The sequence below is a fragment of the Alligator mississippiensis genome, chromosome 3, assembly GCF_030867095.1.
Source record: "Alligator mississippiensis isolate rAllMis1 chromosome 3, rAllMis1, whole genome shotgun sequence".
Classification (NCBI taxonomy): Eukaryota; Metazoa; Chordata; order Crocodylia; family Alligatoridae; genus Alligator; species Alligator mississippiensis.
The window spans coordinates 291779309-291791978 of NC_081826.1; the positions used below are offsets into that span (position 1 = coordinate 291779309).

Genomic DNA, 12670 nt, shown 5'->3' on the forward strand with positions numbered 1-12670 from the left:
TGGAAAACGTGGTGCAACCCTGACTCTTACAGCAAACTACTCTCAGACTCTGCACTGCATGTGAAATCTTTCACTTTTCTTCCTAAAACAGGGCAATCATAGAAGAAAAATATGGCAAAGAGCTCATTAACTTGTCAAGGAAGAAGCCATGTGGGCAGACAGAGCTGAAGTAAGTCTAAACTCCTGTGCACTTCTAAGAAAAAATACCTTTACTTTGAATAAGGAGGTCATAAGAAAAATACCTTTACTTTGAATAAGGAGGTCATAAGAAAAACACCTTTATTTTGAATAAGGAGGTCTGGTACAGTGGTGTAAAAGCAGGAAGTGGCAATTACAGTGGTATCAAAATTTGGGAACGAGGTTACAGGAGGAAAAAAGAGATGTTTTACAACGGATGTCTTGTGAATGAGTGCCGTGCGGGAAGTCTGTCCTTCCTGGCCATTTATTTGGAATCTCCAAAATTTGACCTGCCAGAAAAATAACTTCTGGCTACCCAGAAACTCACCACACCTTGCTGCTTCATGGAAGCTGGGACAAGATCCTATGGGTGAGCAGCTAAAAGCAGTGAAATGAGGCATGAAACGTGGGTTCTCTTCCTCCATTTCGGCTAGGTCTTGGGGAAGTCCTGTTACTTCCCTGAACCGAAAAGTAAGGTGAGCTTGGAGCTGAACTTTTGTCTCTCTGCAGTTAAGCTGTTTGGCACATAGGGCTGCTAATTGTCCCCAAGCAGACCCTTGCAGGGAACCGGCTGAACTGGAGGCCTAGCCCGTAGAGATCTCTAGGTGGACATGGAGCTGGGCTAGTCTCTCTCAGCTGTGGTCTCGGACTCGGTGTCCTCGACTATCAGCTCTGCAGCCCGTTCTCTACTTTATACACGTAGTTTGTCCATCAGGTTTTGATGCTGGCTGTGAGCTTGTTTCCAGTTTAGTATGAAACCCCATTCCATGCATTGCCTTAAGGGCAGCGTTATAACATTAATGGGAAGAAATCATCCTCCCACTCGTTTCCAATCACCTGATTGAAACAACATGCATGCATCATGCGACCCCTGTGCTGTTCTCGTAGAGCGTTCATCCTTCTCCATGGTCACTGGGAAGGCCACTTCCACCCAGGAAAATTGTCCCGAAGCACAGAATAGTAAAACTTACTTCTTCAAGAGCTATTCATAGGTAGCTGCCAAAGTGCTTCCCAGAAGAAGTAGGAAGCAATCTGTCTGCTTACCAGCTGAGGAAACCACCAGCACACAGAAGCAAGGTGTTTTGGTCCGCGCCCCGCAGCAAAACGAGGATAGGACTCACGTCTCTGGATGCTTTGTCTGCTAGAGCAGCGTTTCTCAACCTGTGGGTTGCAAGAGCGTATGAAAGGGTACCGAACACACTTTAAAAATGGGTTTCTGTAAACTTTAAAAATGGATTTGTCTTTAAAGCAGAAAAACGCAGGAAACCGTGGCTTTTCCCTTGCAGGCTGGCAGAGTCCCAGCCTGCAAGAGCCTCACTCTCCCCACCCCACATACTGCGCAGCGGGTCAGGAGAGAGGGGCACTGGGTCTGGACTGCCATGCTTACAAATGGGTCCTGGGACAAAAAAGGTTGAGAACCGCTGTGCTAGAGAACCTGCCTTGCTTGCTGTTGACAGCTTATAGTTACTTCAGCTCCTACCTCCAGATGTCAAAGTTGTAGCAGAACAGGAAGTACCAGACTTCCTCATTTGTGAAAAGGGGATTACAAATTCCTCATGTTTTTAAACAGCCCCTGCCCTCAGGAGATTGCTGCCTCTGGCTGTGTATAGGTGCGGTGACTAGCACCACTGGACCCAGACCTGGGTTGGGGCCCTGAAGTGTTGCCATAAGCAAATGATCACAAATGTGAGCTAAATGAGATATCCTGCCCTGCTCTGTTGGTTGGCAGACATGTGCGGTGGTAGAAATAAGTACGATAACACCATCCCTTGTCGTGGTGTTGCTGTATAGGGTAGTAAACCCATGCCCCTGATGTGACCGACTGATGAAAAGCCCAAGTGTGTGTGCACGCATGCACACATGTGCTCATACTGTGTGCGGATGTGTGCAGCACATATGATTTCAAGAAAGATGGACTGAGGTATTCACAGCTCCTCCTCTATAAAATGGATCAGTTCCCACCAGGTTAAAGGGAAACACGGTATTGATCTTCTGACTCTGGCCACTGTTCAATGTTGCTCTGAGCCTAACTATTCTGTTTCCAGTTTTTTTTTCCAATTGTGTGCTTGTGTCTTTTCAGCACCCTGAAGAAAGCGCTCGAAGTTTTTAAGCAACGTGAGTAACTGTTTAAGCTTTGTTCCTTGTGTCTCTAGTGGGTTATGGAATAGAGAAAATCCCACACAATTTACTGATTCGTTTTGATGCACTGGCTGGGGGAGTAGTTAACTGATTGCACGATTCCACAATGATTACACACTTAATTTATACAACACAATTTTATTTTAAAACTCTTTGCTACGTATATAACACTGCTTAGCTTTAAGAAATACCACAAACATTAAAAACACAATAATTACATATATCAGAAAGAATGCACTTCCTTCCCAAACAATACTATAAGAATTAGTGTTACAAAAACAACTACAATTACAACTAAAAGTTAAATTTGAATCAATACTATTATTTTTCATATTATACTTACAATCCTAGAATTCCAAGAAGCCAAATACCAAAATATGGTTTCATTCCTCAGTAGTACGATTTAATGGGTTGGCCTCAGTAGTACGGTTCAATGAAATGGGCTCAGCAATACAATTCAATAGGCTGGCTTCAGCAGTGATAGGACTAAGTCCCCTTCCTTCAGTCCCTTTCAGGTGCTCCACGGCTTCAGCGTGAACTAAGAGATTCGTGTTCACGGAGAGGGTGGTTCAGGTGATCAGTCTGGACCCGGGCTATACTTGCGATTTTTCCTTTGTTGTTCTACAAGTATAGTCACCTCCAAATTGGGACAGTAAGTTACCGTTTTTATTGAGCGAGCTGCTGTCAGTGGGCTCCTCCTACTCAATCTGTCATTACCCCCAAATTTGGGCTCGGATCTTACTCAACAGATTCTTTTACCTTAGTTGAGCATTTTAAATTACCTTTGGGAAACTTCCATATCACTGCAAATGCCCTTTTCTTACCAACCTGGTCAAAAGGCCCCAGGGTTTGATCTCTTGGAATTCAGGATATTTGCTCTCTTTGTAAAAGATTTATAAAAGATGAAATTTAAATTAAGACTTTAAGCAAAGTCAGGACCTTTTGCACGTAGTCCCCAAAACAAAGAACTAGATAAGGAGATAACTCTTATCTTCTTCCTGAAACTGGCTAATGGGCAACCTTTACAAACATTCAAACTATTTCATTCAATATGACACCTTGTATTGGTGAAGAAACCTGCCAGGGTTTTTTGCAGGGGACAGCCTGCAAAGCAATTCAACCCCTGCAAATCTGCAAAGCTGTACGCTCACTTGCAGGAAATGACGTGTAAAATCAGTCTCTGGAAGCTACGACAGGCTTTTCCCCTTTGGTTCATTTGTTTTAGTCTAACAAGCAGCCGTCCTGGCTACCTCGTTTCTCGGAGCATAGTAGCTTTGTAACTCGGAGACTGCTTCTGCATTAGTGCTTCTGCAAAGGAGATAGGCAAGGGGGTTGTGCACTTGCATTTGAGGTGTCCAAGGGGATAAACAGTCCTACCTTTTTAAACGCTTTGAAAGGAGCAGGGCAGCTGTCTCTCAGGAGTGTGCATCAGCATCTTTACAATCTAACCTTCAAATGGGGTTCAAGTTGCAATGGCTTTATCACATGCACTTGTATCACTACAGAATTGGGCAGATGTAAGAGACTGCTAACGAATGTTAAAGTGTTGTCTGTACCCAAAGTGCTCTCTTTAGATCTCTGCCCAAAAGTCTTGCTGAAGGCTGCAGTTAGTTGGAAGAAGAGTTGTTCAGACAGCTGCAAATCTGTTAGCGGTCTACGGGCACTCTCTACAAAGGCACCGACAACGTTCATGGGGTGTAAGAGCATAGGGTGCCTGCAGACACGCGGGGAGGCTGCTCCGACATGCTGCAATTACATGTGTAATTACAGCATGTTGGAGCAGGCTCAATTAATCGAGTCTGCGGGAGCGTGTTAATTAGCGTGCTCCAGCAGCCTCCTGTGTCTTGTGTATCAGCATCCCTGCACTTCAAAATGGCAGCAGGGGTGCTTTAACTGAAGCTCGTTAGATGAGCTTTAGCACTCCCGCCACCATTTGGAAGCACAGGGGTGCTGATCCATGAGGCGCTGCGGGTGTTTTTAATTAGAGTGGCTCTTGTAGCTGCTCTAATTAAAGTGCCCGCCACCCCCCTTGGAGCACTTGTAAAAACACCTTTAGTAGTGAGATGACATGTCGGGTAAAGGGTATTGTCCAAAATGAACTTCCTGGCTGAGCTGTTAGCTGATGCCTGCACTATTTTGAGTTGTAATTTGGTGGTTGAGGAGAGCCCTTGCATTCCTAGACACGTGGCAATGCTAAGAAAGGAGGGGTGGCCTAGCTGCCTGCTATTTTTGCATTTCCTGAAGCCCTTCGTCCTCTTGCTCACGGAGATTTACATTTGTGGTCTAGGCATTGCTTCACTGTGGCTCAGATCAGCTGGTGATGTCTTCCTGCCTGTGCTATCCCAAGGCTGCAAACAGCAGTGTAGTGTTATCTCCTGAAGTGGTGAAAAGAGGGAACTTCCATATTGTAGCAGTTAATATTTAACCCTAGGAAAATTACCGATATGCAAAAATGTCCCACATCCTTTGGAAGAAGCTAATTAGACTACAGTAACATGCACATGTATCCGCAGAGCAGAGCGGGATCGTCACGTAAGACCTAAGGGTTTCCAGGGAGGTGCTTGCTATGATTTTATTGTAGGGCTGCGTGCAGTTTCACCGGCAGTTTTGTTTCGATGCTGTTTCGACTCGTTTTGAGCTCGAAACAGCGCAATCAAAACGAAACAGAAAGCTTCAAAACAGCCCCGAAACGAAACGAGGCAAGTCAAAATGTTTTGAAAATTTCGAAACGTTTTGAGTTTCAAAGCTCAAGCTGGGCTTGCCTGCAGGGGAACAGGAACTAAAGTAAGGCGAGGGAGGGGGAAGGGGGGCAGGACTGCTCTCATTATTGACTGTGTAGCTGGCTGGTGACGGTCATCCTTCCCTGAGGTCCCTGCCAATCCCAGCGCTCTGGGGGAGGGATGGAAAACCTGCATAAAAGGCAGCATTGTTTGAACTGCCCTGCTTTCTGGTTTGGTGTCAGTTGAGTGAAGGCACACCTTAATACACACACAATGTCATCCACCCATGTCACGAGTTTTGCGGGTCAGCAGCCAGAGGTGCGGGGCCCCAGAACCCAGACTCCCCCTGCACCGATCTCCTCGACAGCTGGCAGCCGTCGTGGCCGCAGAAGGGGCCACCATCCCGGCAGCTTTCATCCTTCTGCGCCTTAACATCCACAGTGTCACCCATGTCACGAGTTTTGCTTGTCTGCAGCTTGAGGTGTAGTTTCTCCAAACCCCCAACCTATTTCCTTGAAACATGGCAGGCTTCGTGGCCTCAGCAGGGGCTAGGATGCCTGCAGTTTTGTCCCCACTGTGGCTTAACACATACACGTGACATGAGTTTTTTGCTTCCAAGACGTTGGGGTGCAGTTTCCCCCAAACCCCTGCACCTATCTCCTTGAAACTTGGCAGGCTTCATGCCCCCAGAAGGGGCTACCATTCCTGCAAGGGTCATCCAAATCAGGCCAGAATGACAAAGTTATAGGCTGTTTAGAGCTTCCCCATTATAGTCTACGGGCAAAACGTCGAAACAGTTTTGACAAAATGGAATGGAACAGCGCTTCAAAATGAAACGAAAGTCAAAACAAAACACTGTCCCGTCAAAACGGAAGTCGAAATGAAACGGTGCCATTTCGCACCGCCCTACTGAAACGGAACAGCACTTTCGAATCAAAATGAAATTTGAAATGAAACGCTGTTCTGTTGAAACATCGAAACGCAAGTTGAAATGTAAAGGTGCCGTTTCACACAGCCCTGTTTTATAGTGTTCTGCTCTAAGCACATGCCAGCAGTGCCCAAGTGCATTGGGCAAAGCTTTCACAGGATGAAGAGGTGAATTAGATGCAATCAGCATGACAGCAGCACTTGTTGTGGCTGTGACTGTGCTACTGGGTATTTTTTCCTGGCAGATAAGCTAAAGAGGAAGAAGCAGGTAGCACAGCATGAGCAAGATTGCATGTTTGAAATGTGAGCGTTGCTAAAGATGAGAGGCTGAAAAAGCTGCAATAATATGGTATTGCTGGAAATCCAAGCTCCTCCAGGACCTGCCCACCACAGTTGTGTGGGATTCCCCAGCCACAGTGGGGTTCAAACGTTTTGGGGACACAGCTTTTGAATTCTGGGCTCGAAAAACAAAGCCATTTACTGCCTGCGCCAAGGAAGAGTCTTAGCTATTAGCACTAGAGTGACTGCTGGATCTGGGCAGAGAAGAGATCATTCCAATTAAAAATGAGCCTTATATTGAGTCTGTGAGATGGGTTTATGCTTCAGTTTACCTGTCTGTAAATCAGCGGGCTGGGGTGGGCGGGGTGAACACTTACTTACTTCATAGGGTGCTTTTAGGCCTTAATGTGTTGGGGGATGTGCATAAATTCCCTACCTTAATTTGAATTCAGATGGAATATGTTTTTTGCTTCCTTTGTGGATGCTCTTATTCTGGAATCAAACTGCCTTGTTCAGAAGGATCTTCATTTAGTTCCAAAGTGGATTAAGAACATCCCACAAAGGGCGGTAATCAGGATTCACTGTTCTGCAATAATCCCTGTGTAGGCAAACCTTTCATTTAAAGTTGTTTTAAGTCTCCCATGGCACTGTCCTTCTGAAAGGGATTTATATGAAACAGGTGCCTCCTATAGCAGGAGACTTGATTACCCAGGTCTGTTCTATTAAATCATACAAGAGGCTCAATCAGTGAGATCACTTTGTGTGCATGTCTTTTCTTCCCTCCCATCCCCTTTCATTTGCAGGGATAGACAGCGTGGGGCAGAGTCACATCCAGCTGGCCCAGAGTTTCCGGGAAGAGGCCAGGAAAATGGAAGACTTCAGGGAAAAGCAGAAACTGCATCGGAAGAAGGTCAGGAATTTTGGGCCAAGTAATGCAGCTTGCCTGGGAAGGCTTTTCAGAGGGTCTGCAGAGTTGCCAGCCTGCACCTGTCACCGGTGTTTGTGCTTGGGGTTGGTCCAGGAGATCCCTTCCGTCCTGATTCTGTGTTGTTTCTTGAGTTCAAATATGGCCCAAATGCCAGGATTGACACCCTGACTTCTGCAAGGCAAGTCATGGGATCAAGGGTGAGCCCAAGCAGCTGGCTCCTCAGGCTTGCCTGAGCCCAGCTCGACTGGAAGTTTATTGTATACAAAGCTTCCTGTTCAAATTGCCCCGCTCCAAACCCCTTCCTCTTGTGAACTCTCTGCCACTTTGGGAACTCCAGCCTTTACTCCTGAATGTTGCAATGAAATCGGAGTGAATCAGTGCAGCCCTTTGCTGCTTCCTTGTTCTGACCACCCCTGGTTTCCTTTAGGTTCCCAGTGTCTTTTAAGGAAAAATAGTTTTTCATTCCTTTTTGTTATAAGATGCATTGAGCCTTTCTGCTCCCTGCCCTCCAGACAGCGGCAAGTGATGGGACAGCTGTGGGCTTTAGCCAGACTTTCAGGGCATGGACATACATAACACTTCGAATGGTTTAAATATGCTTTAAACCTGAAGCAGGTGGTCATACAAGTCTGTCCAACCAAATTAAATCCACCTGGAACGGTTCAGAAGTGTACCTGGGAAATCCAGTGCTGTTTTCAACTGGCTCACTGTGAACCTATCTTGTATTGTGTGGACACCAAGTGTTCTGTGACACGGGTCTGTTTGGTCCTCCAGGCATCCCACACTGCATTGCTCCTCACCTGCCTCCTCTCCCCCCCCCATACTTTTGCTACAGATGGTCCCGCTGGGACACAGCCAGAACTCTACTGCCCCTTTTTCCTTTTGTTGGCATGTTTATCAGTGAGCTCCCTTGTACTGCTTGTTCATTGAACTCGTGCTGCAGATAGAAGCAAAAGCAGAAGAGTGACAATCCCCCCAGCCACAGGTCACCCACCCCTGCAAGCCTCTGAAGCGTGGGTGCAAGTACCACCCCACACTCACCCACTGCAAGGCATGCTAGGCTGGGTGCTAGCTCCCACCCCCTGGTGTTGAAACCACCTCCTTTCACATATCTGCAAGGTCTCACGAAGGGTTTGAAGTCCTGCAAGGCAACACACCATAAGACAGTTGCTTCACATAAACTTTGACATGTAACAGGGCTGAAACAAGGAGCTTATAAAGGTGAATGTCAGAGGGTCAGATTTTTAAAGGGGTGCAGGTACCTGAGGCATGGGGACAGAGTAGAGGTGTCCTGCTCTGGCTCGAGAGACAGGAGTTTTGAACTTTGGTTTGGACTCATGCCTAAGGCTGTCCCCCAGTCAAGCAAGCTGTAAATGGGCATCTGCTTATTCAGGCTGGGGAACAAAGGCAGTCAGGTATGATCCTAGCCGTTGTGTGTGCCACTGGCTACAAAAACTGGTGTTTCTTAACCCCACTAACCCATTAGGCACTAGGCTCGGGCTGACCTTTTGGTTTAGATGCCCTATTCCCACTGAAATCCATCAGAGATAGGTGCCTAAATAAATGTGACAGTCTGGGTCTTGCCCTGTCTTCTGCTCACTGGATTTTTATGTTGCATGGATGGATGGTGCCTCACACAGGTTTTTGATCTCTTTACAGATAGAGCTTATCATGGAAGCTATTCATAAAAACAGGAATTTGCAGTATAAAAAAACAGTGGAGGTAAGAGGACCTCGCTGGGTTCCTGAAGGTAACGTGCAGACACATGAGGGGTCTGCTTCTCTCACCTGCTGTGAGTTAACAGCGCTAACATGAAAGTGTGTAGCTTACCTAGGCACTGAGACTGCAGCACCAAGTCTTTCATTTCCTTAGCCAGCCTACCTGAAGGGAGGTTCGAAAGAGGATGGAGCTGGACTGTTCTCAGTGCTGGCAGAGGTCAGAACAAGTTGCAATGGTCTCAAGTTCTAGCAAGGGAAGTTTAGGTTAGATACTAGGGAAAAAAATGAGGAGGGTAGTAAAGTACTGGAGCAGGCTACCCACGGAGGCTGTGGAGTCTCCATCCTTGGAGGTTTTTTAAGACCCAACTAGACAAAGCCTTGGCTGGGATGATGTAGTTGGGGCTGGTCCTGCTTTGAGCAAGGGATTGGACTAGAGGTGACCTCCTGAGGGTCCTTCCATCCCTCATTTTCTATGATTTTATAATTCTGTTGTATGTACTTTTTCGGGGTTTGGCTGTTAGCATGCAGGCACTGCAGAGCAAATGCAAAGCATCTGCAAGGATAATGAATGTGTGGCTGGTGGCGGTTATGGAGTTGGGAATGAATGTGATCTGATTTCATGCATTATGCTATAAGCAGGTCAGGGAGGAAAGCTTTCCTCATGTAGTCAACATTGCCTAGGAAAAAGACCTGTAGGATCTGAAGGGACTTCCTGTAGCATTGAGTCTAGTGCCCTGGATTGCTGCAAGCAATTACGTTCTTCCCTTGCACATTTAAACACTCTTCACCTAAGGGACTTGCTTAACTGCAGCAGCAGATGTGGATGACTGCCAGAAGTGAGAAACTGGACTTGAAGGGGTTAGGCAGGTCCTACAATAAAAGCTGTGTTAACCTGCATTTTACTAACCGGAATACTCTATTAACCGGAATTTCCACTATCCCCCAATACAAATCCTCACTTCAGCAACTGGAATCTTTGCCGAGTTTATCCGGCACGCGCATCAAGTATTCGCACTACAAGTATGGCACTTTCTTCTGTATAACCAGAATTTTTTGGTAACCGGTGCCCCCCTTACCTCACTCATGCTGGATAACAAAGCTTTTGCTGTATATTAATGTGTGCTGGGCTGCACCGCTTTAACTGGGAGTAGAACATGAGCTGACGTTTGGGGGGCCATGTTTGTGACAGTCGTGTCTTCTCTTTCCACCCACCTGCCTCTCCCCTTTTGGCTTTCCTAGTCTAAGAGGTTATATGAGCAACGCTGCCGGGATAAAGATGAAGCGGAACAGGCTGTGCACCGCAGTGCCAATCTCGTAACGCAAAAGCAGCAAGAAAAGGTGAGGAGCCGGGGAGGGTGGTTCTGCTCTGCATGCATCAATGATAGGCTGGAGCAACTGCATCCTCTCCAGGAGAGGACACCATTTTTAGAACAAACCTGACAGATAAAGGTCTCAATTATGTGACTGGTGCAGATGGCACTTTTTTCTTCTCATGGAGTCACTGGCAGCAGAAGCTCCAGGACCTCTGGGTGGTCTGTAATTAGTTAAAGGACTCATACAATGAACGCTCGGCACTAAAGAGTTGGGCCATTGGTGGAGCAGTGTTGGCAGAGCTCATGGAAGAATGCTGCCCTGGTGGCCAAATAAATTGAGCCTCATGGGAGATTTTATCTTCTTGGTAACTTTGGATTTGAGAGAGAGAAATATGGAGTATGCTTGGGAACCTGCCCTGCCCGGCAGTGGTCCTGGATTGAACTCGGTCTCCTGTGTTTTGTTTTCAGCTGTTCATGAAGTTGGCTCAGGCAAAGTCGACTCTGGAAGATTCTGGTGAGTGGTGATAACGTGGGGTATCTGTTACCTTTGGGAGCGAGGGGACTCGCTCTACGCTGTTGAGGCAGGATTGTTCCTTCTGGTACAGGATGGAATGAAGGGGAGCTCTGTGGGACAATGGTGGCATAGACCGCCTTCTCCCAAAGCAGGGAATCACTAAGTTAAACCCTAGATACATTTGGCCCAAGGTGCTGCCCCATCAAGACATGAGGTCCATTTTCTCCTTCTGAGAAGATGTTCTGCCAACACTTCGTGTTGAAAAGGCATTTGTTGTCATCTTAGAGTCATAGAAAAGTAGGGCTGGAAGGGACCTCTGTAGGTCATCCAGTCTAACCCTCCAGTTGAGGTACGGTCATTTTTATCAAACCATCCCACATACGTTCTTGTCTAACCTATTCCTAAAACTATGCAGTCAACCCAGTCACACACCTGTGGCCCCCTGCAACATTACAGGTATTGTGGAATTAACTGTTTAATTGCTCAATTAACTTAAGACCAGCTACACATGCAAAGTACTTATCACACGATTAAAAGCTCCAACCAGCTAGCAAGTTAGACCTCGAAAATATGAGTACTAATTTTATAGGTGGTTGCTGTTGAGCTCTAATTTGTACATGTAGCAGGGTCTTCATGGTTACCATGATCCCTAGGGCTCGGGGGGGTGTGAAACCCCTGGGCCTGGGATCATGGCTGCTTTGATCCCCATGGGCCAGGGGTCTCATGCTGGGGATCACGGTGGATAAAAAACAACTATTTAAAAAAAAAATCAGATTTTTAAAATTTAAATCAGATTATTTTGATTTATTTGTATTTTTTGATTTTTTCCTGTTAAGATGCTTTAAAAAAAAACAACAAACCTATATAAAGATAGTTTTAATTTACGTTAAAGCTCAAAGATATCATCATGGAATAGAAATTATAACTTCTAATTGTATACTCTTTCAGACAATATATTCATGTAGACTTTTTAGAAAAGCTTTATAAATAGGTCACAACAGGCCATGACCTATATTAGGGGCCCAATCCTATGGGGTTCTCAGAGGCTCCTCTATATATTAATAAAGATTAAGAAAACCACTCTACCAATGGGACTCAGTGCTCAGTCCAGATGATGCCATTAAGCATATCTGTGATGCTCAGTTTCAGTTCTCAAACTGTGGATTTATCTCCACAGAAAACATCCTTGTTAACAGAAGTATATGGAGATGAGAGATAACAGACCTGATTACCAAGGATCCAAAATTCTCTGCTATAAACCCCCTTGCCCGCAACTCCACATTTTTCCATGATTAAAAAAAAAAGCCACTATATATTATTTGGATTGATACAGTGTTTTGCTTTAATCATAGAAAAACGTAGATTTTTTTTTTTTTAAAGCAGAGAATTTTGGTTTTTTTATAAGCGAAAACCAGGATCACTTCTGATTACCTACCCACCAGCTCTATTGTCTCTCTGCAAGACTCTGTACAGAGAGTCAAGCCCTTACCTTTCTCTAAAAGTGCAAAGTTTCAAGAAGTTAAATGAATAGAGGATTGTTGGGGTGGAGTAGATCTGGGCAAGGAGGAAGAGTCTGGAGATAGATGCAAGGAGGGAGGGGCAGTAGAAACAAAAGAGAAACATTTTGAGCAGAATATTCCAAAGGTCTTGAGGAATAAGTTTCTGAATATAACCTCTCCACTGATTTCAGATCTAGTGAGGGAATTGTATGATAGAAGGCAAAACCTATTGTGGCAACAGGCTTGCCAGCCTGTAAAAGAGAAGAAATAAAAAATGAGAAGAAATCTAGAAGAAAGTGAAGAAAGCTCCAAGCTAATAACATATGGCTGCATCACTTGTTTGATATCCTCCTAATACAGCCTGGCAAAAATATCTCCCAAATATCCATGATTAATGTAGTGAATTGGAGATAGTTCACCTCCCAATGACGTCACAAGTATCTGCTTCAGTTAGCT

The 12670-nt window shown here is 45.6% G+C and overlaps 1 protein-coding gene across 2 annotated transcripts in view; it reads left to right on the top strand.

The window, feature by feature from the left end:
- PSTPIP2 (proline-serine-threonine phosphatase interacting protein 2) overlaps positions 1–12670 on the top strand; it is a 62647-nt gene that overhangs the window by 37966 nt on the left and 12011 nt on the right. For both annotated transcript variants that reach the window (XM_019495842.2, XM_014593939.3), the window contains exons 3-8: positions 92–169; positions 2258–2292; positions 7046–7152; positions 8830–8892; positions 10128–10226; positions 10670–10715. In XM_019495842.2, coding sequence (XP_019351387.1) covers positions 92–169; positions 2258–2292; positions 7046–7152; positions 8830–8892; positions 10128–10226; positions 10670–10715 — 428 coding nt within the window. The remainder of the gene's footprint in view (positions 1–91; positions 170–2257; positions 2293–7045; positions 7153–8829; positions 8893–10127; positions 10227–10669; positions 10716–12670) is intronic.